General features: G+C 40.6%; 1 protein-coding gene across 2 annotated transcripts in view; it reads right to left on the bottom strand.

Annotated features, from left to right (window-relative positions):
- Positions 1-898: 898 nt before the first annotated feature.
- Positions 899-25,289, bottom strand: part of tub (TUB bipartite transcription factor) — a 45,049-nt gene continuing 20,658 nt past the window's right edge. Inside the window, exons 1-12 of one of the 2 annotated variants that reach the window (XM_034574223.1) lie at positions 22,013-23,004; positions 15,005-15,056; positions 13,069-13,231; positions 12,031-12,168; positions 10,172-10,324; positions 8,752-8,873; positions 6,790-6,981; positions 6,225-6,337; positions 4,262-4,376; positions 3,501-3,599; positions 3,221-3,392; positions 2,431-2,767 (exon numbers count right to left, since the gene is read on the bottom strand). In XM_034574223.1, coding sequence (XP_034430114.1) covers positions 2,634-2,767; positions 3,221-3,392; positions 3,501-3,599; positions 4,262-4,376; positions 6,225-6,337; positions 6,790-6,981; positions 8,752-8,873; positions 10,172-10,324; positions 12,031-12,168; positions 13,069-13,231; positions 15,005-15,056; positions 22,013-22,050 — 1,491 coding nt within the window. In that variant the 5' untranslated portion in view covers positions 22,051-23,004 and the 3' untranslated portion in view covers positions 2,431-2,633. Of the gene's footprint in view, positions 2,768-3,220; positions 3,393-3,500; positions 3,600-4,261; positions 4,377-6,224; positions 6,338-6,789; positions 6,982-8,751; positions 8,874-10,171; positions 10,325-12,030; positions 12,169-13,068; positions 13,232-15,004; positions 15,057-22,012; positions 23,005-25,289 lie in introns of those variants that run through there. The other variant, XM_034574218.1, reaches the window with a different exon arrangement.

Genomic DNA, 25,289 nt, shown 5'->3' with positions numbered 1-25,289 from the left:
GGCAAAGCAGCAGTTTGACTTGTTTCATTTAAAGATGTATTTTATTTTTTATTTTAAAGATGTTTTATTTATTTATTTATTTTGTTAACATGACAGCAGAAATGTGAAATGAGGAGGGAGTATGGAAGGCTGTGTATCAGTTTCACCAGAAAAAGCACAAAATGAATAGAGAATACAACAATACAAGTTGCAGACGGCTCCTCATACGTCCCTTTCCTTCCAAAATTGATTTTGAACATTGTTACTCTGAAGTCAAGGACAGATGCTGTTCCTATTTTAAAACCCTGCAACTGCTACAGAGGTGTTTTTTTCTTATTTGACCGATGAGACCTCTTCTCCAGCCAATGGTAGTTTGTGCAAAACAACCAGATCATATTGCAAGACAATATGGCCGTTTATAATTTTAAGTTAGGGTGACAGCTGGCATGAAACTGGAGGCCAATGAGACGCAGGTCAGGTTGACCGGCGACTCTAAATTGAATGTGGACATGAGTAGTTGTTTGTCTCATCATGTGAGACACCCTGGGAACCAGGATCAGCTGTGATTGTCTCTGACCCCCCTGCAGCCCTCGAAGGAAAACCATATATGGCTTATATATAGTTATATGGATGATAGAAGGGTGGCTGGAGAGCTTTTATTCAACATGAGCTATGTTTTTTTAAATGCTGATTAATATGTTTCAAATTAAATGTCACCTCTTCTGCTTGTGACTTGATTAACCCTAAGGTCAGAGGCCTCTCTGATTGGACAAGAATGAACATCAGAAAACAGAGAAGAAAATAAAATTGAGGCTTAAGTTTCTCGATCGCCCCCTGGTGGCTGGCTGCAGTATAGGTTATGAACCCCCCTGATCACTACCTCCTTTCTTTTAGTTTGTCTCGGAAAGAACAGAACACATGTTTTGACTTACTCAAGTTTAATTTTTTTGCCATGATCAAATTACTGTGTCTATACCACCACAGTAGATTGTACACCGTTTACTGTACATTACAACGAAAGCACTAAAAACAGAAAAATGAGCGAACGTTTGGCTCCTGGACACATGTATGAAAAGCAGACTTTACAGCAAGAGTATTAACGATTTTAAAATAGAAATTTAAAATAGTTAGAACACAGCTGAGTACAAGAATAGCACATTTGATAAAGATTTCCTCATAAACCACAGTAACAAGAGCGGTATCAGAGATTGTTCTTTGCCTTCATTCATCATCTTCTTTTTTTCACCCCCCCAACGGTCATAGAATACAAAATACCATCATATATTTGAGAAAGTATACTGCCCCCGTGAGGAGCAAACAGGAATAATATCTGAAGTAAAAATGTGAACAGCGATAAACGTGTGATAGGAAATTACTGCCAGGAATGTACCACGCTCCACTATAGGGGAGCAAATAAAACAAATAACAGATGTAGAGTGCAACAGCTGAGATGTGTGTGTGCACAATGAAAATGATTTATCACTTCTTAAATCTGTGCTGAGGGCGGAAAATATAATTTAAAGATTCAAGGTCAATCACAAATGTGACGTGCACTTAGGATTATCATCTTCTGTAGGTTTTTCAACCCCACGATATTTAATCAGTCTGAATGGATTTTCGCAACAGGAGTGTTGATTTAAAGTAGCTACAGAGAAATGTTTTCCGATGCATGTTTCGGAGAAGCAAGAATCGCAGAGACCACATCGAGCTCAGCTGAGTTCACGGCTGCAGCGTAACACTGGAATTAGTCTTCAAAGGCACAATAATGTATGTACAGTTATATCTCATCCACAACAGACCTCAAAGTAAAGTGCACCGTCGTCCTATACAATCACATACATGACACTGGCACAATCTCCTATATGCTGCACAGCACAGTGTGACCTTTGCCCTGTTCATGTCCAAAGTCGCTAATTGTTACGTGTGGATACAAGAGATATTACTTTGTGAGACGCTAATTTATGTGCTTGCAGCTCCGCGGAGCCAATACTGCAGATGCAAATGACGACACAACTTAAAATGAACATGTAATAAATACATAAATAACAAAATAAATATCGTGACATGCATGTTCTTTTTTAATTGAGTAACTATGTGATCAGTATTCATGCTTGAGGAAGTTTTTTTTTTTTCCCGTGTGGCAAACAACATAAAACCCAGTCAACTTTTAAAACGTACAGATGTGTAGCTGTTAGTGATAATTTACAGATGACGATGTTAAGTTTCTCTCACTACTACATGAAGAACAGTGTTTGTTTTTTTTATAATGCCGTTACAGTACAAAATGACTATAGTTATCAAAACAACTGGATTTGATTTTGCAAGTGGAATTCTCTTTGTGCTTGTCTTCTTCCACTGGCCGAGACCATTCTGAAGGCCCCCCCCCCCCCCCCCCCCCTACCAACCCCCCAACACACACACACTCACACACACTCACACACACACACACACACACACACACACACACACACACACACACACACACACACACACACGCAACTTGAGTCCCGTGGAGCATTTTGGGAAATGCAGGACTTCCAACGGACTGGGGTGGTCTGCAGATCTCAGGGATCCGCTCCCAGCCCAGGGAAACATTAACAGCCCTTGTTTAGAGCACAGATGGAGCAGTTCTCCTCCGAACGTCAGGCGGGGATCTATTCACAGGCTAACTTGCTGTCGAAGCTGGAGAGGGCGATGGCAAAGGCTTGCAGGGCACACATGGGGTAGTTATAGTCCATGGTGAAGACGTCTTCTGCCACGCGGCCAAACTGCATCACAATATAGTCGGCTGCAGAGGAGAACAAGGACACAAATGTCCTTATGCCTCTTTAAAACAATGTTGCCCCCCCCCCCCCCCCTTTCATCATGAAGAACAAAAGTATTCAGTATTAAATAAAGACAGGAGTAATCATGAAACAATCATAGGAATTAAAACAGGGAAGACATGAAGAAGTGAAATAAAAGTTTATAATTAGCTTATTTTCTAAAGATCTTCAATGTATTGGATTTTTTTACAAATTTCAAATATTACATTTTGATTGTATTTATTCATGGGACTACACATTCATCTTTTTCATTCATGTATCAGTATCACATCTCATCATTTATCATCTGTTGTCTCATAATATTTATACTTTTTAGTTTCTACTTCCCCCTCCAATCTATAGTAGTAATGAATGTATGAACCTGTGTACTGGATTGCACATTAAATCAATGAATATACTGTCGGTCTGGAACTCACGGTCATTGTCGTGAATGATTTGGAAATTCTTGACTGAGGCCTGAGTGACTCTGCCATGGAAGTTGAGCACGTAGGATTGTGTGTCGTCGTTCCACACGGGCGTCTTGTTGTGGAGTTCAATCACGCTCTCCGTGTTCTTGTTCTGCCACCTGGCCAGCAGGGACTCGTGGTCCTGTGACGACGACAGAGAGAACAACTTGAGACACGGACGTCATACATATCCGATCAATTATTAACGTATTAGAAGAGGTTGAGCTGGTGTGAATTGGGAAACACGTACATTTCGTGGGCGAATAGAAACTCTCTCATGGTCCATGTTCATTCCAGGAATGATGACGCTCATTTTGCGAGGTCCTTTGAATCCTAAGACATTGGTTTCCTAGATCGAAGAAATCATAAACTGTGAGAGTGTTCGACAAATGTAAAAACGTACTCAATATATTATTATTATATTAAATATCATTTGTGTCACATCTGAAAATGCATCACATGAAATAAATGACACACATTTCCATTGATTATTGGTGAGGCCTTATTCAACAGTTCACTTGACAAAGATACATACATACATTAAACACTGTAGTGGGACAACTTTGTCTTTCTCTTTATAGCTGTAGATCTATATCTTCATATTTAAGAATTTAAAGAGTAGGGAGAAGAAGAAACTAAAATTATTGCCTTGTTGTTAAGAAGCAGTTGGCATCCATATCCAGACTCATATAATCTGTATAGTTAAGACTACATGTATTAAATGTGTGAGTTAGGGTCAAATCCTGTTTCGTAAAGGTAGTTTTGGGCTGAGTTCAGTTTTATTAAAGAAAATAAATAATTGGGTTTATCCAGTGAATGATACAGCAAAATGTTATAGATTTGTTTGAATAGTTTTTTCTTATTATTTATAAGAAATGGATTAATGCAATATCACATATATATGATATACAGTATTATATTTGTCTTAGATAACGTGTGTCTTCAGCAATGTAACAATCTGTCCAACTTGATGAGATTCTCATGGGTTGAGAAGTGCTTTGACCAACTCACATAGCAAATGGCTGCGAGTTCTTGACGCAGATTACTCGCTTCCAGACTGGTGGTGCTCTTCATCGGGTTCAGACCGCTGTCATATACGGTGAACTTGGTTCCCATGAGGTTAGACCTGCAGAGTGTGTGTGTGTGTGTGTGTGTGTGTGTGTGTGTGTGTGTGTGTGTGTGTGTGTGTGTGTGTGTGTGTGTGTGTGTGTGTGTGTGTGTGTGTGTGTGTGTAATAGGTGACAGACACATGAACACAAAGAGCATTATAATGTTCCAGGTAGAAGTATTAACTGCTACGTTACAATTAAAAATGAATAGTAATGTCACAGAGTTGTTTTTCAAAGATGCAGCTTTAAACGTACAATATGTAACTTTGGCCACAAGGGGTCTCTCAGTCAAAACAAGACCTAGTTTGATGACATGAAGCAGCGTAGGATCATGGGAATTGTAGTCTTCACCACCATTACCGAAGAAAATCTCCCTGACACGATTCAGGCTCACATCATGTCTACAGATGAGGTCATGTATGAAAGTTTTATTCACATTACACAGAATAAGCGTGATCCATTAAGAGACCAATACAAACAATAGAGGGAAAAAACAGCCAACTGGCGAACTGGCTTCATCATGCGTCAGAGGAAACTACGGGTAAAATCGATGCAATTAAAACATCTTGTTACCTTGAATAAAATTCAGGATTTCTCTGGGTTTGAACATTGTCGGAAACATTTTTGATAAAATAAGTATGAGCGTCAACAAAACATACAAAATAGGTCTATATGTTTTCAGAAATTTGAAAATCCCAACAGTTGACTGAATAGCTCTTTTTAGGCCGTACCTGTATTAGACCAGGACCCTCAAGAAGTTGAGAATCACTGGATGAAAGGTCAGTGCTGATTTAAATTTAGATCTCCATCATTCAGGTGGGATTTTGATTGCAAAGGTTCGAGCAGCGCATCGACCGACTATCAGGCCGGCTCTGAAGATTAAAGGCTGCACAGAGCCATATTTGATTAAACTCTGAGGAGTTTCCATGGAGCCACTAACACAGCCCTGAGGCTGTTTCCAAGGATTATGTGGCCACTCACTTCCTCCCAATCTGAAACATTAAATGTACAGCTAATATATATTTATGAGGGAGATATAAAAGTACAAGGTTCATACAATCATGAAAATAGAACATTTTCATTCCTGAAGATAAAGGAGGGCTAGACATTGCGCTCCTCTACTAAATCGTGTCTTACATATGTGAATTTTAATATAATGCTGTGCAAATTCTGCTTGTTGACTGTTTATAAATTAGCACTTATATGCTGATTTGTTTCTCGACTCATTCCTCTGCAGCTACAGTCTTTTTGTGAACGTTACTGGCTCATAAGAGTTTATAAATGAAGGAATTGGTCTAGATTTACAATGTATTCTAGTTATTTACAAATGGAAATGTATTGAAATCAGATTAAATATCCATTAGATTTTAATAATCAATACAAGACATTGCTATAGTTAAATAAGAAACAGCGTTGCCAGATTGGAAACATTGAAGCATCGTACCAGTAACTTAAATCGTATTTATTGTATTTTAGGGAAAAACGTATCCTAGCCAAGAAAACAATGACAATTTACAAACAACAAATAGATTGTTTGTAAATAAACAATACATTCGTAGAAAACATTTAGACGAACATGTATTCTGCCACATGAAAAAAAAAACATGGTTCAAGGTCCACCTCTGAATCGCTGCCCAGTGTGCCAATTATGATTGGCTGAATAGACGTCACGTTAAAAAATATATGTATGTACGGATATTGTGTCATTACTGATCCTACAGAGGGAGAAATTAACATACAAATACAATAATTATTGTAGATCTGGTGACGCAGATAAGAACTCATGTTCAGCACTTCCGATTTATATACAGTTTCTCAGTACACATAATTCCTAGTGTGATGTGCCAAGGCCTCAGAGGACGTACCTCAGTTTACCGATGAAGCTCTCTCCACCTCTGGACAGATCAGTGGGGTCGATGGAGATGAGGTAATTAGACGTCTTACTCTTTTTTCTCTTCCGGCCAGCTAAAAGGAACACCTGTGACGAGCCGAGCCAGGAATCAATCAATCAATCAATCAATCAATCAATCTAATTTAATTTGTATAGCCCATATTCACAAATCCTAATTTGCCTCATAGGGCTTAACAAGGTGTAAAAACCTCTGTTCTTAACCCTGGAAAAGGGAGGAAAAACAACCAAAAACAACCTTTTAGCAAGAAAAACTTCAAAAAGAGCTGCAGGTGAAACAAACTTCTGCGTTACACGCATCAGTGCATTTTGATGCACTCGGCTTTAAACTAGAAAATCTCTTTAAAATAATGTTCTACAGATGAAAAAACTGCACGTCTGAATTTTAGGTCTCTTTTTAATTAAAATATATATGTGAGATAATATTTAAATATCTGAGTTTAATACCTCATACCATACATGTGTTAAGGTAAATTAGGTTCTTTAAAGTAGCAATATTTCTGCTCAGTGACCCATCTCACCTTCTTGCCGTCCTCCCTCTCCAGATGCAGGTAGTAGGTGGGATACATGCCTCTGTCCATGCCCTTCTTGTCTCTGGTGATTCTGCACTTCACTCGGACTCCCTGGGGTGCAGGTCGCAGAGAAAACTCCTCAAGGTCGTCGACATCGATGGGGGGCTCGTTGACGGGAGGAGTGGGTGCTGAGGCCACCTCCTGCAGGAGAACATACACAGACACAGCTCAAGACCCCTCGTGGCGAGTGATGCATCAGAGTTGACTTTCATTAGAGCAGAGTAATGAGTCTGAGGATCAAATCGTCCACCGGGAGTGAGAGAATTAGCGCACATTGTCTAAAATAAGGACCAGAGATGGAGTTGATGGGAGTGCAATGAGGAGCAAAGAAAAATGATTGTTATCTGTAGTGTTTCAGCCGACATTTTGTACTGGGGCGAGCTGCAGAGAGGATGGGTTTTTAAAGAAATCTACACGGTTATCGAGTGGTCAAAATAATCACACCTCTAGACCTACACATCCTGTCTGTAACTTCAAACATTAGACAAAGCAAAAAAACAGATCACTGACAGTGTGGAAGAAAACCTGAAAACATCCATCCATCTACACTGCTTATCCTCTGAGGGTCATCTGGGGGGCTGAGAGGTCAGTTACACCCTGGACAGGTCGCCAGTGAATCACAAGGCCAACATACACAGATAATCAACCATTCACATTCACAGCTCCAGTCAATTTAGAGTCTCCAATCTGCATGTGTTTAGACTCTGGGAGTAAGCCGGAGAAAAACCCCACAGACACGTACAGAACAGGCAAACTCCTCACAGAAAGACCCAGGCCGAACCAGGATTCTTGCTACCAGAGATTAAATATTCATACAGTAGATTTGCTAGATCAATAAAAATGCATCAGTACCTAACACCCTATCTCGCAATGTTTAAGAAAGTATAAAATAAATCCTGGATCCAAATTTCATTGGCTTCTTTCCTGACTCAAACCGTAGTTTTGTGGTTATCCCTCCCAGTGTCTTTGCATAATCCAGCTAATTAACAGACAGACAAACAAAATGTATCAGTACTGACAGTGTCAAAATACACCATACAATACTTAACTCAATACAATTTTCCAATGTAATTCCTATTGCCCAATCAGCCTAATTCCCTGAGAACATGCAAAGTCCCCACAGAAAGACCCAGGTCGAACCGAACCAGGAGTGTTTCTAGCAAAATTCTTTGCTTCATGTTTGAATCCTCAAACCAAATGACCTATTTTTCTTTTTCAAACTGTTAGAGGTAAAATCAGTGTCTGTATGAGATTATTGTTCCACCACCTGCACACTGTACCACCCACACTATAACAAACCAAGCAAAACTACTTTTAGTCATCTGCGTGGTTAATAAATGACAGGCCAGGAACAGCAAAAGCCCAAAAATACTTCCAGAATTGTCTGTAGATAAACAAATGGAGCGACGCCTGCGAGCTAGTTCAGGCAGCCAACTGGAGCTGCGCTGCTCCAATCATGTGACATACCTCACTGTCCACAACCATCTATAATACACACCAACCTTATCAGGTGGTCTGTTTAAGCAGAGAGAAATTTCCCATCATCCCCTTTGCTCGCACTGCTGCTGCAGTATTGCTACCAGTTGCTTCAGCCCCTCCACCACCCCAGCATCCACCTGTAGGCTCCGACGGGGGGGTTACAAGTATTTTATCATCACTCCCATCATTCCTGTGATCGTATGGGGGAGTGATTAAGTTGGAGCCTAGACGCCAAACACTAAACCTGTTCTACTGCTGCAATAAACGTTGGAACGTGAGCTGTCTGACTGAACTGCAAGTTATTTGCATCACAATGGTAATTTACTGTCCAGCTGAGTGACAAAGTGGAACCTCCATTTTCTCTCTTGTTATTCAGATATAAAAGGAACAGAACAAAAACACGTCACACAAAGAATAGAGGTGAAGTTTCACCTTGCACGACTTCCTGCTGGTGGCAGAGCCTGGTCTGGTGTTGCTGTTGAGCTGCGAGGAACTGGAGCTGATTTCATCTTCATCGTCCTCCTCTTCATCGAAATTCATACTGCTGGATATACCTTGACAGAGCAAGAGAGAGACAGAGAAAGAGAGAAAGAGAGAAAGAACGAAAGAAGGACAGGAAGAAAGGATTTTTTATTGCTGCAACTGGTTACATCACATGTTGCAATAAATAAATGCAGCGTTTACAGGAACTCATTCCCACTTCAGCACCATTGATTTTTTTAGAACAAAAAAATCTTTACACTTTGAGGTTTGAATCAAATAACTTATGTCTCATGTTTGTGTGTGCTACTGGTTCCCATGTTTCCATTAAACAATAAGTAAAACCAGGTTTCTGAACTCACTGAGACCCCCGGAGATTCTTTCTTTCTTAGTAAATTTTGGTGTACTTGTTAGCATTTGCATGAAGACATTACGTATCTGACTTCCCATGTATCGTGACATCTGGGTAAATGTATAAGTGGCAGCAGTTTTAGTAAATCAGTAAAAGTGACTGTTTCCCAGTGTGAGTGAGTCCTGGCTTTGAATAGATTGTGTGAAGTACTGAAGGTACAGGATGTGCTTAAAGGTTTTCACAATGAGACAAAAGAAGCGGTGTCAATAGCATGTGCACTAATAATCTAAATATAATACTTGATGCATACTGGTTGTATAAAATAACAGTCACACAACACCAGTCAGTGAATCCACTAAAATTATGATTTATAAGTGTCCATCTAAATCTTAATTTACTACTATTGTCTAGAGTAAACTTTAGTGTCTATTATGTTGTGTTTACTCTAGAATTACTGCCCTGTAGTTCTATGCCTGGTCAACATTGAAGAAATTCCCTTGAGGCAAATTTGAGATATCATGTTCAAAAGGCCATCAGTTGATACATGAGTCTAACTGAAAATTTTTACCCTAATTTTAATTATTCTCTTGCGTTAGACAATAAGATAAGATAACACGATCCTTGAGTTTAAGTAAAGGTTTGTACCACATTTGGGAAGATTCTCTCAGGCTGTTTGTGAGATATCGTATTCAGAACGATGGGACGAACCAACAACCCATAAACATATCGCCTCTGTCCACTGGCTGAGGAGGTGGAGGCATAAAAATGAATGTAGTAGTAATATTGTGTTTACAGCGACGCTAATACTCCTTAAGTGATAAAAATTATGTCGCCAGACAAATATTTCGGCATCATTCAAACACTGGGTTTTAAAATGGTATTTCTATTTGTAGTTTCAAGTTCTAACACGAGTCACCATCCTGCCAACACAACATCCACAGTGGACCAGAGTGCCGTGGGTTTGAATACAGAATCATGGCCGTGCCTCGCTGGCGACGTACGGACAGACAGCGACGGTACCTTTCTTGAGCATCGTGACGCGCAGGTCCTGTTTACTCTGCGACTGAGTGCAGCTCATGACGGGCTCTCCGTCAGTGTCCTCTGCAGCGGAGTGACCCACTGTCAGGATCTGGACCTGAGCGTCGTCCATCTGGGACGCCAGGCCATCGATTGCTGCAGAGCCACAAGAACACACTCCGTCACAATAGAATCTGCACAACTGTCCAACGATCAGTATCTTCACTTTAACGTGCACTTAATGCTCAAAATAATTCTCAGCTAGGTCAAACCAAATCAAGATAGAACAACAAATCAAATAAATAGTGTGCATGTTCTGTGCTCTGATTTTGTGTTTCAAGTTCTTGTTTTTTCTGTCTTTTTCCATTTAATTACCCTCTAATGTATAAAGAGGATAGAACATTATGTCCCTGCTGCTCCAGACATAAATTATATTTGTGCAAAAACAGAATAAAGATGGAGGAGGAGTGAAATACTGCAAAAGGACATTCTACAGCCGTTGGAAGCTGGAAGAGGCCAGTCTGTCTTTTTCATTTAGATTTGGGTTGTTATTTTCTAACCTCGAATTAATAAAGTTGAATCAGTCTGGCGTTGGATATTTAATTTCAGACGGAGCAGCTTGAATTATTCCTTGAGTGAAACTCATCTATTCTGTAGTTGTAATGCAGTTAGAGGGTTTTGTTGTGTGACTGTAGCTTAGTAAAATCAATCTCCTGAAACAGTGTTTTCTTGCTTAAGAGAATCAGAGAGTGAAAGAGTCAGGCAGGCAGACATGCCCATCAGTAGTGAGTTTGATGCTATTGGCCTGATTAATCTTTTACGCCAGAGGAATCCCATTTACTTTTTTTATTCTTTTAGTCTGGGACAAATGAATTACAAAGAGGAGCACTCTAATGTGATCAAATGACAGTCGGTAAAGAACCCTTTCAATTTCGATGGGGAGATTTTTCAACATTTTCGTAGATTTTGTAAGAGAAATATTCATGGATCTTGATGAAAAATGGAATATTTAGGGGTCTGATGTTAATGAATGTGTGCATTTTGGTGCTGATCCAAATAAAAATCTGGATCTTGTGAATATAAATGTGGTTGCATTGGGGGAATGTTGGTCTTAGGTGGAGGTTTGTACTCTATTGAGGCTATTTTTCATCTAGATCCATGAATTACTCCATATAAAAATTTTGAAAGTGTAAAACCAAAAATGTAGAAAGGTAACAAATCATATCTTTGTAAATCTAGTTGAAAGTTTTTTCCTCTTCCATCTACAGACTGATTTATACGTGCACTTGTGGTGTGTCAGCAGGCCGACAGCACTCAGACTGTCGTACATCATTACAGACAGTTGAGCTCTGACAGGCGGGACACCCCAGCGGTGGCTAAGAGGCCAGTCTCAGCAGCTGGGTTTGTTTGCCAGATGTGACTTGAATAGATGTGTTATCTACAGACTGCAAAGAAGGCTTGAACAGACGGTTGCAGCAGCTGGATTATAGAGAGATTTGGCCTCTTGTCTTTCACACTGTGGACGCCTCCAATGACTTAGTCGGCTTATTCTGTGGTTTAACATGAAGGCATTAAAAACCAAGAACAATATGTTTGAAAACTTCTCAATATCCTAATATTGCCGGCAATGCATACAAAATGCTTTTGGTGTGTTTCTACTATAAATATTGAACCGATAGATTTACAGTTCAAACATCTTCTGCCCTTTGAGTTTTTATTATCTTTTACCTTTTCTGACCTCTTCCTCTCTAATTCAACCTGTCAGTCTCCTCTTCTAGCAGCGCGCCTGTCCGTTCATGTCAGCTCCATCTATTCTCTCACTTTGTCTGACAGCCCGCTTGTCTTAATACCCACGGACTGACCTTTGTGCTTTCCCTTTCTCTCCTTCTTGTCGCTGCCTGTCTGCGGAGTGGAGCTGGCCGATGCCTTGCCTTTTTTGGCCGAGCGAGGCGGCTGCGCGTCTGCCATCACCTTCACCTCCTCCTGTTCAGCCTCTTGCACTGAACACAGGGAAGGAGACGACCAGCAGCGCACACGCAGGGTCATCACAGAGGACGGACACAAAAAGGGAAAGAAATATGGAAAACAAGGTTGAGATCAAATAAATTTACACTAACGGAGAAAATTTTGAATTACATTGTGCATGAGTGTAACATATGGCAGCAACATGGCAACATAAATGTTGGCTCACTAAAAAAACTAAGACACCACTTCCTGCAGTGCTAAAATGTGAGTTTTTTTCTTTTCCTTCAAAACATTATTACATTGTATCTTCTCTGTGTCTGAAATGTGACAGTTCAGGGCCGGGAGAACAGGAAGTGTCCTTCAGAGATGAGGATTTCATCTGTGTTGTCTCTGTGAGCAGATAAGACGACCTCATCAATCCCAGTCATAACAACATAACCCTAACTGCAATAGATTGTACAACAGGGGCGGAACCCTGGGACGGCTGAATTCTGATTGGCCCCTGAAGTGCTCCTGTACGGTCTTTTTTTTTTTAAAACAGAAAAAATGTGCAGGAACAATTTTCTAAATATATTCAATGATGTGTGGCTTTGAATCAAAGCTGCAGAACTAGCAGTAAACAAGGAATGACCCCGATTTAGAAAAATCCATGATCTGCCGCTGGTACAGAATATTGTTATGGTTCTGCATGGGCTTAATTAAAAGAGTAATATTGTTGTTGTTCTTTTTTTTTATTACACATTGTTTGGTAACTGCTGCTCTTGTAGTTTAGAGTGAAGTGGGAAAAGAAAAACTGCATCAGATTAAAATCTCTTTGGGCACAGAACAAACATCTCCTCCAAACAGGCTGATCAAACAAGCAGCTATTTGTTCAATCCATAAACCCTCAGTCTGATCTTTCTGTGATTCCACAGAGCAGCACAGGGGTTTCTTACCATGGTAGATGGTGCTGCTGTTGCTGCTGAGGTAGGACTCCACCAGCGGAGCCTGCTCCTCGCTCTGTTTGGTGCGGCGAGCGCGAGACCTCCCGTCCACGTTGGACTGGACCATCAGAGGCTCCTGCCTCTTCTTCTTCTGCTTCTGTTCCAGGAGCGCTCGCTGTCGGAGACGAACAGACAGATAATGAAGACACAGTGCCAAAGAGGTTACATCCTCTTGTTATTGTAAGAACCCGTTTTGGTTCAGATCAGGACAAACGCGCAGATCCAGGATTTATTTAAGTCGTTTTGAGACATATTCACAGGGAATATAGAAATGGATCTTATTTGAAAGAACAGACATATCTATGAGGGTGCGCAATTTGGTGCAGCTTGATTTAATAGGGCCTTGGTGGTGGAATGTGCTCCACAAAGTGCCATAAGGAATGAAAACATGATTACCTCACTTCATGGTGATGTAATAATGTAGATGCTAATTGTTTAAGATCACCTCAATTATGTTTAATAAAATATGTAACAGCTGTGAGAGGCTCCTTGTGAACGATGTAACTCGTCGAACATGATGCGTAATACAAAACACTCGTCTTGTGATAATCTCTTATGAGGCTTTACATATTTTCTTCACGGTGCAGTCGCTCGCCGAGTTTGGGTTTTAAAAGCAGCGGCAATAACACAGTCCCAGACAACGCCGTTAAGCCAATCTGAAGACGTTGGCGGACGTGCTGTCCAAACCACTTTGTCCCGAGGCCGGATATAGCTATTCATTTGGAGTAACTGTCTAACTGTGCATGTCTTCAAACCAGAGCTCATCAAATATTGAAGGTTTCTATTAGTGGAGAAGTCAGGCTGCAGAGTATGTTCTCCAGAGCGCACATCTTTGCCAGGACGGTGATGGCCAGTGGCTGCTAACAAAACACAGTGTAGGTGCATTTACACAGTGCATGGATTTATTCTACATCTCTGTGCTGCAGCCGAGCTTTTCTTTCTCTTTTTCTAATTACTTACAAATGAGTAACAACCAATAAAAGATGTTCTTTGTTTGCATCACAGTGTAATTTAAACTCTGTGTGAGTCTTCAATCAAGACAGAAGAGTAGAATTAAGGGGTAATAACATTAGCATGCCTCGAGTCATTAATCCAAACGTTCATCGACTTGATTGTAATTAATAAGGCAATCCATCAATTATAGCTTGTTTTATAGAGTTTACATGCCTAAAGATATTGCTTTCCATAGCGGCCATAGGTCAAGTGAGTAACTAGGTTATAAAAAGTATTCCTCATCCATTAAAGTGTGGATGACAGTTTAGTTGTATGTGACGGATGACTTGGAAAGTCGCGTTATTGACTAATTAGGAAAAGACTGCAGGAGCATTTGATCAAGTATGTTGACTACAATACTCCATTCACATTATTCAGCTACACCAGAAACAGCCGTTTTCACTGCGCTGAGAGAACAACTGGAAATGTTCAACCTGCAGACTGTGTTCACCCATATTTATTTAGGTCATTTCACATTTTTTTAATTTACTTTATTCATCATTATTTATTTGCTATGAGGTGTAACATTTTTATAATACAACCAACAATTTCCAGGTACCAGTTCCTGCTGATAATTAAAAGCAGATACAGTGAGAAAAAAAAAACATGACTGCAGGATGCAAAGGAGGGAAAGCACTGTAAAGCACTGTTCATTATCTAAAATATCATCTTAAAAATGTGTGTTCATACTGATTTGCTGTACATTGTTGTGAATGTTATGCACTGATTTACTGAACTTGAGTCTTTACGCAGAAAGATAACAGCTCATGACTCTACATTTGTGGGCCCACGATGAGGCAAGCGAAAGTTGACGTCATGACAAAACGGACAATTTATAATAATTGATTTTGTCTGTTATCCTTGATGCGAGACGAACAGAAAAAGAAAGACGTACCTGTCTGTCCAGTTTCTGCTGCCGGAGGTTGGTGCCCTCATCGTCTAAAGTGCTGCAAAGAAAAGAGCAAAGAAAGTTCTCCTCAGATGTTGATGATGATTATATTATAATAATACGATTTTCCAAACTGCTTTAGTTAATTCAGCTCCTATACTCTGACACTGTAACATAAAATTAAGCACTATTTTAAAGTAATTACTATTAAATATATGGTGCTGAAGATTGTTGTGCACTGCAGGAAACAACACATTTGTTTCTGCTGCAAGACTTCACGTTTTGACTTCAAACAAAAACAAGTCAAGGTTTATTTATAAAGGACGTTTAAAACAATCACAGTTCACCAAAGTGCTGAACAGGCTTCAAATATGAAAACAAAAGAATAAATATTTAGAGAAAATATATGAGAAATACAAATAGCAATAAATCGTTAAATGTCTTAAATATTTATATTTTGACTCAAATCAATATCGGATAATACAACGAAAACAATTACTATACATTTTTCCAAATAATATATTCAAGTATTTTAACTATATTACAAAGTGTTCTTATTTATCATTTTTAACTATAACTACAGAATGATGAAATGTATTGGCAAAGATACTCTTGTTTGTTATTTTGAGGTAAATTCCAAAGAGGTTTTATGTGACACGTGCGTTTATCTGCTGCATATTTTGACACTTATAGTTGTGTACGGATGTAATTATATGACGGCCAGTCACTAATCCAGTTCCCTCATTCACCTCGTGTCCACATGCTCCAACTCTGATTAAATTCATTTTAATTAAATATTGATTCAAATACACAGAATCATATATAAATCAATTAAATACACACAAAAGAACATACGCACTTTACAGCAAGGCGACAGACTCAACAATAAAAATGCATCCCTCCATTTAAAAAAAGGGAACAGACACACTGAGATAACAGCGTCGTAGCTTCTTGTTCTTCTTATTTCTCCTGGTAGCTCATCAGGCAGTCTAATGAGAACATATGTACTTTGATAGATATAACTTTCCTTCTATAATAAGAACCAGGTGGACTTTTACAAAGCTGCCACTTAACTAATCAGAGACCTTACTTGAGCATAATGTACAACTGATGTAATCATGTCCATGGGGAAAAAAACATTAGAGACAGAGGAGGAGCAGTTTGAGGGAATCTTGGTTTCCATTGGTGAGTTAAAAAAGTTCTGTCTCCCTCTCTGCACACAGACAAACTCCTCCTCACACTGAGACGCCTCTGTGTGTCCTCGATACCCCAGGATTCATCTTGGTTTTCCCAGCAGTAGATTATGGGTTATGAAATGTTTGACAGTCCATTGGAAGTTCATTTGCATTCGCTTTAAAAAAAAGTGTCGCAGCTCAGACTGTGAAAAGTCGACATCATATAAGCCAAGAGTGACTGGAGGTGCGTGTGCAGGGATAAAGTTAAACCGCAGAGAACAACACTGTCACAGTTTTTATTTGAATTCATGGCTCACACTCTTGAGAAGTCTCCAGTAAGTGTATGAGTGAACATATGGGCAGCAGCGTCTGGCACAACAAAAGCACAGAGACAGAGGCTGTGAGGACGCTGGGTGTCATATGCTGCACAGACTGTGCAGACACATTTAGGATTTGGGGCTGTATCAACAAAAATTCACAACTTGACTTGACATTCAGAGTATTAAGTGCTCAGCCATTGTTGCCAGAAAAGCAGCTGTTTCTTTTTATACCTCTTTTCTTCCTACGCTGAGAACAGCACCTGGATTTTTAAAAAGGATCATACAGATCCACAGAAATGTCTCAAACTCAAACACGCATCTCTCTGCAGTCCGTATGCTCAGTATCGTTCCAGTTATGTTCTGTAGCTCATTCGTTAGAACTCTACTGGAGCCTGTGCCACTGTTGGTGTTAAGAGACGGGATTCGATGTGTGCTGCGTATCACCACAAACTAGATCATGCGACTTCATTGTGAGCTGCAGTGTTTATCCTGTGAGCTCTACAAGTGTGTTTTCCACCAGTTATCCTGTTAGTGTTGACACATGCTCCTATCCATATGTATACATCCCTGTGTCCTCTGCTGCAAATCTAATATGTCACAAAAGGAAACAGTGGAAGGAAACGTTGCAGAAAACTCTGTGTCCCGGGAGCATCGTACACAATTTACTACACAACATCATGCACACGGGATGTCAGGCTTCAAAGAGGATTCTCTGACGTTGCTTCGCTGAGAAAACGTAACTGGCTAATATCTTTCCTGACAAGAACACGAGTATTGACTCGAACATCATTTGATTTGGTGGTGCACGTCCTGCACACAGACATGATGTCCGTGGCCCGAGCAGATGCCTAATGTTCAGTGTAGCACAAACAATGAATGTCGGAATAGGTTTCAGCTTGACCTCCGATTCCCTCTCCAACACGAAAATACCTCAAGTGACCGGTAAAGCAGAAATTTACAGAAATAAATACAAGAAATATGTCCAGTCCAGCATTTATAACATCTAAATAAGCAAACATTAACTTAAAGGGACATATATTATATTATTTACTAGAGGTGGATAGATACACGACTCATTAACAACAGCACCAGCGTTTGTCTGGATGTTTCCTGCATCCACCGGAGCTGAAAACCATTGTGGATACACCCGCTGATTGTTCTTTCAGCTCGTGTGGCCGGGCTTCTCAGAGACCCCTCAGAGACCGCAGCGGTTTTCTAATTAGAGGCCAATGAGAGCTTTCCTCCAGATGAGAGGTTTGTGCTGATGGATGACAAGCGAGAAAATGAGGTTGTTGTTTTGTCCCGCACTCTTTACTATGACTGCAATTGATTTGTTTTGTAAGGACAATAATGTTCTGCTTGATGGGTTTTCTATGTGTTCTTAATGTACAGGTGTCGTATTTTACATAGGTTTCCCTCTGAGAAATGTGTGCGAGTATAAAGAGGAACGACACGTCTCCACTTCCTCCCACTATCCAGACATGAAGCCAAAACATCCCGGATGCGAACTCAGCCATCTTGTGAATTTGGAGTCACAGTTTATAAACAATTAACAATTTAAACCTTTCATGAATAATAAATGCAGGTTGATTGCACCATTCGTCTAAAGATAATAGGGCTGATAGTTAAAATATAATCTAAGCAAAATGCATTTTTTTAATTATCGCGTTGCTTGTCATTTTTTAAAATCTGGCGGCTCATTTAACATAGTGCGTTATAAATTAAGCGGGTTGTTTGTCAACACAGTGACAGTGGACAGCCAGTTCTGCAGCTACAGCCTGTAAAAATCAGTCAATGGATATTAACCTGACTGTCGTTTGATGACCTGGGCCCACACAACGCAATAAAACATATTTACCTCCCCCTCTCTGTCAGACACACAGACAAACAAAGCACTCAGTGTCTGCAATCAGAGTAACTGAGTGCGTGAATAGGCATCACACAGGAAGATAATGACACAAACAGAGACCGATTCAGTGGAGGTCAAACAGCTCATTATTGAGGAGAGTCTCTGGTCACACTTGCCCTGCAACACACTGATGATCAGGTTTATAGGAAGCTCTCTTCAACGTAAATAACCTTCGCCAAGATGGTTCTTTTTCACCCCTGTCTGTGAATTTCCACAAAACCAGAGGGAAGAATGGGAAGGAGAGAAGATACTACATTTTGGGACAGATGGAGGAATAATTCATGGATCTTGATGAAAAAAAAAAAAAATCAGGCATGTTTAGGAGACTGGTATCTGTGAGTGTGGGAAATTTTGTTGAATTGAAGAGGATTGGTGGACCTTGGTGGAGTTCCGTGCTCTACTGAGTGCCAGTGCAACGCAGTGCAATTGAAAATGTGAGGTGGAAAAGATCCCATCTGTCATGAAACAACAACAGTGCCAAAGTACTTAAATATTAAAGAGAAAGGCTCTGCTGGGTCAATCATAAAGCCATGATTCTGGTCATTAGATCTTCATCTCCAGACCTGAACAACCACAAAGATCACCGCACCAAAGAGCGAGCCAGTGGCAGGTGGACACAACCTTCAGTGCCCTGGTAACGATAATAATCCTGAATTCATGCATAAAAGCTGCTTTGTTAAGTTTAGGAAAAGAGCGTGTTTGGGGCTAAATTAAGTCATTCTTTATGTTAGAGGACCTTCGTTGTCATGGTTACAATGCTTGACACAGGGTTTAGCAGATACATTTTTCATTCTATGCAGTGGTCTTCTCTGTGAAAGTGCCAACTCTTGTCTCCCATCCACCTCAACCTCCTCCTACCATGAACTCTACCGCTCTTCATGCTGCGTCACCTGATGTCGTCCTTTGCTCCCGTCATGATTTTGACGGCCACAAGACGTCACCTAACAACAAATTATAACAATGGTTCGTAATTGCTTACTGCACGTACGACCTATTGGGTCGTTTGTTTGAGTAACAATCAAGGTGACCGGAATTGGACATTTTTCAGCCTGATCAGTCAGGACCGGTAACCAGCCGATCTGTTTCAGTAAACTGATTGTGTGCAAGTCAAATTACACTTGATGACATCATCAGTCTGCAGAGACGGAGAGCCCCTGCCCCCCCACAGTTTTAGACGTACGCATGCACCAAGCCACAGTCTTAGATGTACGCATGCACATGCGATTTTCACAACCATAGATTTAGACGTATCCAGACCCAACAACATGTGGAAATGGCGGTACAACGAACAGTGAGCAGTTTTAAGCAGCAGATCTCTATGGCTGTGTGCCCAAACAAAATCCTTTAAAAAGCACACAAAATCAGTATCAAGTTAAAGAACTACATTTTTATTATTTATTTATTCATTAAATAAAAGTTAGAATTTCTTTTTGTGTATGCTGTCAATTATGGTTCTTAGAAAGAAAATTGGAATTGGTGCATCTGTAATCTGATTCATCTGCATGCCCACATTATGTGTCTATGTCAAATCGTGTCCTGTCCCGGACAGGGGTGCAAGAATTTACAATTTTACGATATATTTTTTAAATTTCTATTCCTAACATTTTGAAATCATTTGTATTGATTACATTTTAAGAATAAATTGAGTTGTGCTGCCTCATTGCAACTATACTATTTCCTACTTTACCCACAATGATGCTGTGACATTCAGGAGTGATTTAGATTGTATTATAAGAATGAATGGAACTAAAATAATTAAAAGGAATTAAAATGTTAAATTGGCTACAGAAAATAATGTCCATCAACTCAGCGAGTCACAAGTGGATTTGGCAGAGCTGGGTGGAGCCTGTCATCAGCCACTGACACTGCTCTTCACACGTTTAAAATAGTTTCATATGCATCACAGGGTTTTATACGTGTGACAATCATTTGAGGATCTGAGGATTTTGCAGCAGTTCCTGGCAACGCTGGAAAATAGCAGGCAACAAACAACACACACCCAAAAACATGATGAATTCTCACGAGCGTGCTGCAATTTGAGAAAAATTATACTGATGAGCACAGACAGACACTGACTTTGTGTGTAAAGTAATATTAATTAAAGCTGTTATTGGCACCTAGGTTATAAGAACCTTTTCAGAGATTATGGAAAATAAATGTCCTGCTAGTCGACCTCATCCGTTTTTCTGAAAAAGTTAATTAATTGTCGGTGCAGTTTTGGCAAAAGTATTATTTTCACAATTTCTTTTTGTCAATTACGACTTCTGTTCTGTCCTGGAAAAATACAGAACTCGAGATCTTCAGCTACTGAAATAATAATCCGGCAAATGTGCTCCCCACAGAGAAGAACCGCTGCACAACAGCTGCTATTTCCTTGCGGATCTCTGTGCTTGTGAGAAATTTTTTCTTCATTTTGATCGTCTCTGTGAATGCACGCTCTGTTTATCCTTAATGAGAGAGGAGAGCTACACAGTGCAGCTGACTCTCCCAACTCCGCACAGAGGCCCATGCATTTTTCATGGCAGCTTCTCAGGATGAGAAAAACTGCTCGTTGAGAAAGCACCACTCTCTCTGCCACAGCCTTCACACCAACATGGCATCGAGGGATAATGTCGGATACTAACAGTGATAAATGTCCCGTTTGTGTTGTCCAGCGTTATTTGTTCACCCCTCGACTGCACCGGTTAGGAATCATTGTGCTGTTCACTTTTAAAGGTGACTCCTGAAGATCAGTGGTTTCCAAGAAGTTTCAAATAAATTCCTGCACAGGTCACTGAAACGCCGCTGTCTCGATGAAGACTAATTCAGAAATATGTTGGAATTGCAACTGTAACTTGTAGCAACCGCGAGCCAATGGCATCAAAGTAAGCGGGGAAACCATGGCGATGCCGTATTCAATTAGAGGTAAGAGCAGCAGGGTTAGTGAATGGATGAGAGCAGATATAGGTCTGAAAGCAAGAGGCTTTAAACGTGCGATTTCTGTCCTTTACAAAAGGATGTTTCTCTCAGTTGACGATAATGGCAAGAGGACTTTCTCAGCATGATCCAATAAACGTCACATGGATGCAGACATGCACATATCAAACACAGCTTCGCCCTCGAAGGCAGGAACTTCCTCCGAGACTTTACCGAGAAGCAAATGAAAACATGCACTTATACGACAATTCAACTTTTGAATCTGATTACACAGCACTAAATGACATTGTAGACATTTTTACATTTGAACAGTGTAATAATTATGTCGGGAAAATAAAATTTGAAACCAGATTGCAATTTGCAGCTGAAATTCTGTGATTCAGTTTGCATCATATACATTTTTGATATTTTTAATATAATATATATGCACGAGAATTATTTTTCATAGTAAGAAACAAGAACACTATGCCAAATTCCACAATTCCACATTTTTGCTTTTATTGTGCCAATTATCAGTCTGATCTCCTCGTCAGACACACACTCAACTGAACACCCGCTCAGACAGACACACACACACACACACACACACACACACACACACACACACACACACACACACACACACACAGACACTGCTTCAAAAGATGAACACCGTGCCCTTTCCTAGTGTGTTCCCAGGAATGTGGTACAGTACCTGTAGGGAATCCAGTCGGAGGAGTGCTTGGAGCTCATTCTGTATCAATCACTCACTGTTGCCTTAACTGCGAGGCTAATGGCCTGCAACAGCACCAGTGTGAGAAGCTATACGGGGGTCTGAGGACAGCGATCACAGCCAGAGAGCCCACATCGCCTGCTCATCCTCTGCACACAGCCCTAAATCCCCCCCAGCCTGCCTGTGTTTCTTCGTGTATGTCCTCTGTAGCTGTGGGGCCGGAGATGCCCAACAATCCAGACAGACCGCCGCACTCCTCCGTCATGCACGCCGAGCACATGAAACAGCCGTTCTCCTCTCTTCCATGTGTACGCTCCTCTCTCCTCTCCTCTTCTCCCATCCACCGCCTCTGCTCCTGCTCTGCGCTGGCTCTGTAGGGGCTCTATCTAAATCTCCCTCCGTTTCTTGCCCTTTAAATCCCCCCTCCCCTCCGTCTCCTCCGTCCAAATCTCGCTCTCTACCTCTTAGTCCAATCTATCTCTCATTATCTCTCTTGCAGCATCACCTATACAGCGGCAGTGAGAGCGAAGCTTCAAGCAAAAAAAAAGGAAAAAGGTTATAGAGAATCCCCTTTGTCTTGCCTCTTTGATATTCCTTCTATGCTATTTCTGTTCATTGCCACCCCCCCTTTCTCTACTGCAACCTCTCTCTCTCTCTCTCTCTCCGACACTTTCTGCGTCTTTCTTGTGCACTGTCTGTGTTGCATGAGGAATTTCAAGCAGGGACTCAGATGTGTTTTCTGGACCATAATTTATTTATTCTAAGAGTACGAGGCATTAGCATATGACTGCGCAGACTAGTGTTAACAGCCTTTAATTCAACACTCTCTCCACGGCCAGACAAAGGCACCCTGTGATCGTGCCACAGCTCTGAACCTCTCTCACGCACATCTGCTTCCGCCCTCGCTCGGCCGCCCCGCACTGTCCCCGCACTAACACACACATCACTCACTGTGTTCCCAGGGTTATTCAGGAGTCCATCTTTAGACAGTTCAACCGAGAGGCCCTTCCTTGTTAAACCGCCGCTTTACGAGACGCCAATTTCATGTCAATACTCGTAACATGTCATTTCAGCATGCAAATATTTCAGTTTCAGGTGTGTGATCCATGCATGCACTGATTTCAAGAAAGTCACATCATCTGAAATCATTCTGGGGGAAAAAACGGGTTCAGCCTCAGGCAAAAGCTTGTATTTGCTTGATTTTATCCACCATGTGTTGTACCAACTGCTGAGATTTAGGACATTTAATGCACCAAACCAAACACAAACACATGTTGAAGCCTATAGCGTCAAGTTCATCCTCCAAAGGTCAGACCTCCTAATGTGCTGATCAGATGAGTCCCACAGTGAAGCTGTTATACAGCATCCAGCAATGTGCAGGATGTCAGTTAAGTAAAGAAACAGTCCGATAAGGACATTCAAACATCGTCCCTCATTATTTATTGAACACCTGAAACAAACATCTCCGGTAGAGTTTAGTGGTCGACTGCCAAATGACACCGGGAAGAAAATAAAACACCACTAAAAGCCAACAGAGAAATAAAGATATTTCTTTATATATTAAAACAAAAATAAAAAGCTGTCTGAATCTACCTGTATGATCAATAATAATTAATAATTGGCATTTAATATCCACAGTGCTGGGCTTGTAATTAACTCTAACAGCAACACTAATCAAATCACGAATTAAAAAATGTTTTCCCTTTGTATTTCATATCTATTAACCTGTTTTATAATATAATTGATTCTAAAAATATTTGAAGGGGTTTTACAATAAGTCACTTTTAAATTGCGCTCTACAAATATTGACAACATTTCCTGTTGAGGGATGTTGACAATAGCAAATCTTTTCTTTAGGTTTTTATAAAGTCAAATATCAAGACCTTGATTTTATTCTCCGTTATATCAAGGCCAGCATCAGCACCTATTCCTCACAGCTTTACTGAAAACATAGGAAAAACATTGATTTCCTTCTCAGGTGGAAATGGCCTTTCAAAAATGTCAGGTCACAAAGGTGTTTGAATTTCTCTGAAACACAGAGAAAGTGTTGAAAAAATGAACGAGAGTGAAATAAATCAGCTTTAACAAAACAACACAAACACAAACAGTGTCACCCACCATGTCACATATACAACCAGTTACACAAAATGAAGGCCTGGGCCATCAAGTGGACCGCTTTTTTCAAGAAGGCTGCAAATATAATTCTTGTATCGATGCCTTGTTTAATAGATAATTTAAAATGTATTCTGCTCTGTATAGAAAGAGGAGTTAGATCTGACTGTACTGGGGAGCATGTTAATAGTTTGTATGATACTGAAGGCAGTAAAGTCAGATCTCTCTCCTACACACCTCGGCTGCTGATCCTGCAAATTACAGAACCGTAATCCATCCTCTGAGAAAACCCACGGTCTTCCCCCATCAAGCTAAAGAAAGAGACAGAGTCGTATTTGTAACACAACCTGAGAGACCCTGGCTCTTTTTCAGTTCTGTAATTTATCGTACAATCACTGGGATGAGTAACAAAAGCAAGATTGTTTGCTGAAGAATAACAATCTGCATCAGTCATCCTCGCTGCGATCTTCGCAGTATTTTGGAAGCAGGATGGCACAGCACTAAAAGGAGACATCTCCTCAAACCAAATCCCAAATGTCAACAAGCATCACCTCTGCCTGTGCCCTTAAAGGCACTGATCCGGCACAGAGGGAAGTTATAAAGCACCGGTCGTGTCAATAACAGTAACTGTTGAATCCCTGAGATCGGTGGCCTACATATCAGCTGCTGTGATGAAAGTGGATGCAAATGGAACAAGCCACTCCGCTGAGGAACAGGTGTAGGCGCAGCTTCCTGCTTAATATTTGATGCTGAAGGGAGGACTTTGAAGTTCTGGTCATGCGAGAGTTGGAAAGTGAGAGGGAGGCCGACTTTCATATAATTTCGTTAAGAGTGAAGAGTACTCTCCCTCCTACTGGAGTTAACAGACTGTTTTCTTTCTTCTTTGTTTCCCCCCCTCAGGCCTTGTGGCCATTACGGCATTAAACAGCAAACGATAACATCCTCCTGACAAATTGAATTTTTTTTCCAGTCCAGAGTTTGTACCGAATTTTCCCAGAGGCATTTCATCGCTGGTAACAGGAGGCCAGCAGTATCAGTAATTATAATAATGGTTCTGGCACAGGGGGCAAACAGTGATGTGAAAATGGATCTCTGGCTTGTGTCTGCCTGCCTTAGTCTTTCTGACTGAAACACAGCTGCAGAGCAC

Source organism: Hippoglossus hippoglossus, chromosome 3 (genome assembly GCF_009819705.1).
Source record: "Hippoglossus hippoglossus isolate fHipHip1 chromosome 3, fHipHip1.pri, whole genome shotgun sequence".
In the NCBI taxonomy this organism is placed as follows: domain Eukaryota; kingdom Metazoa; phylum Chordata; class Actinopteri; order Pleuronectiformes; family Pleuronectidae; genus Hippoglossus; species Hippoglossus hippoglossus.
This window is presented reverse-complemented; position numbering and strand designations above follow the sequence as displayed.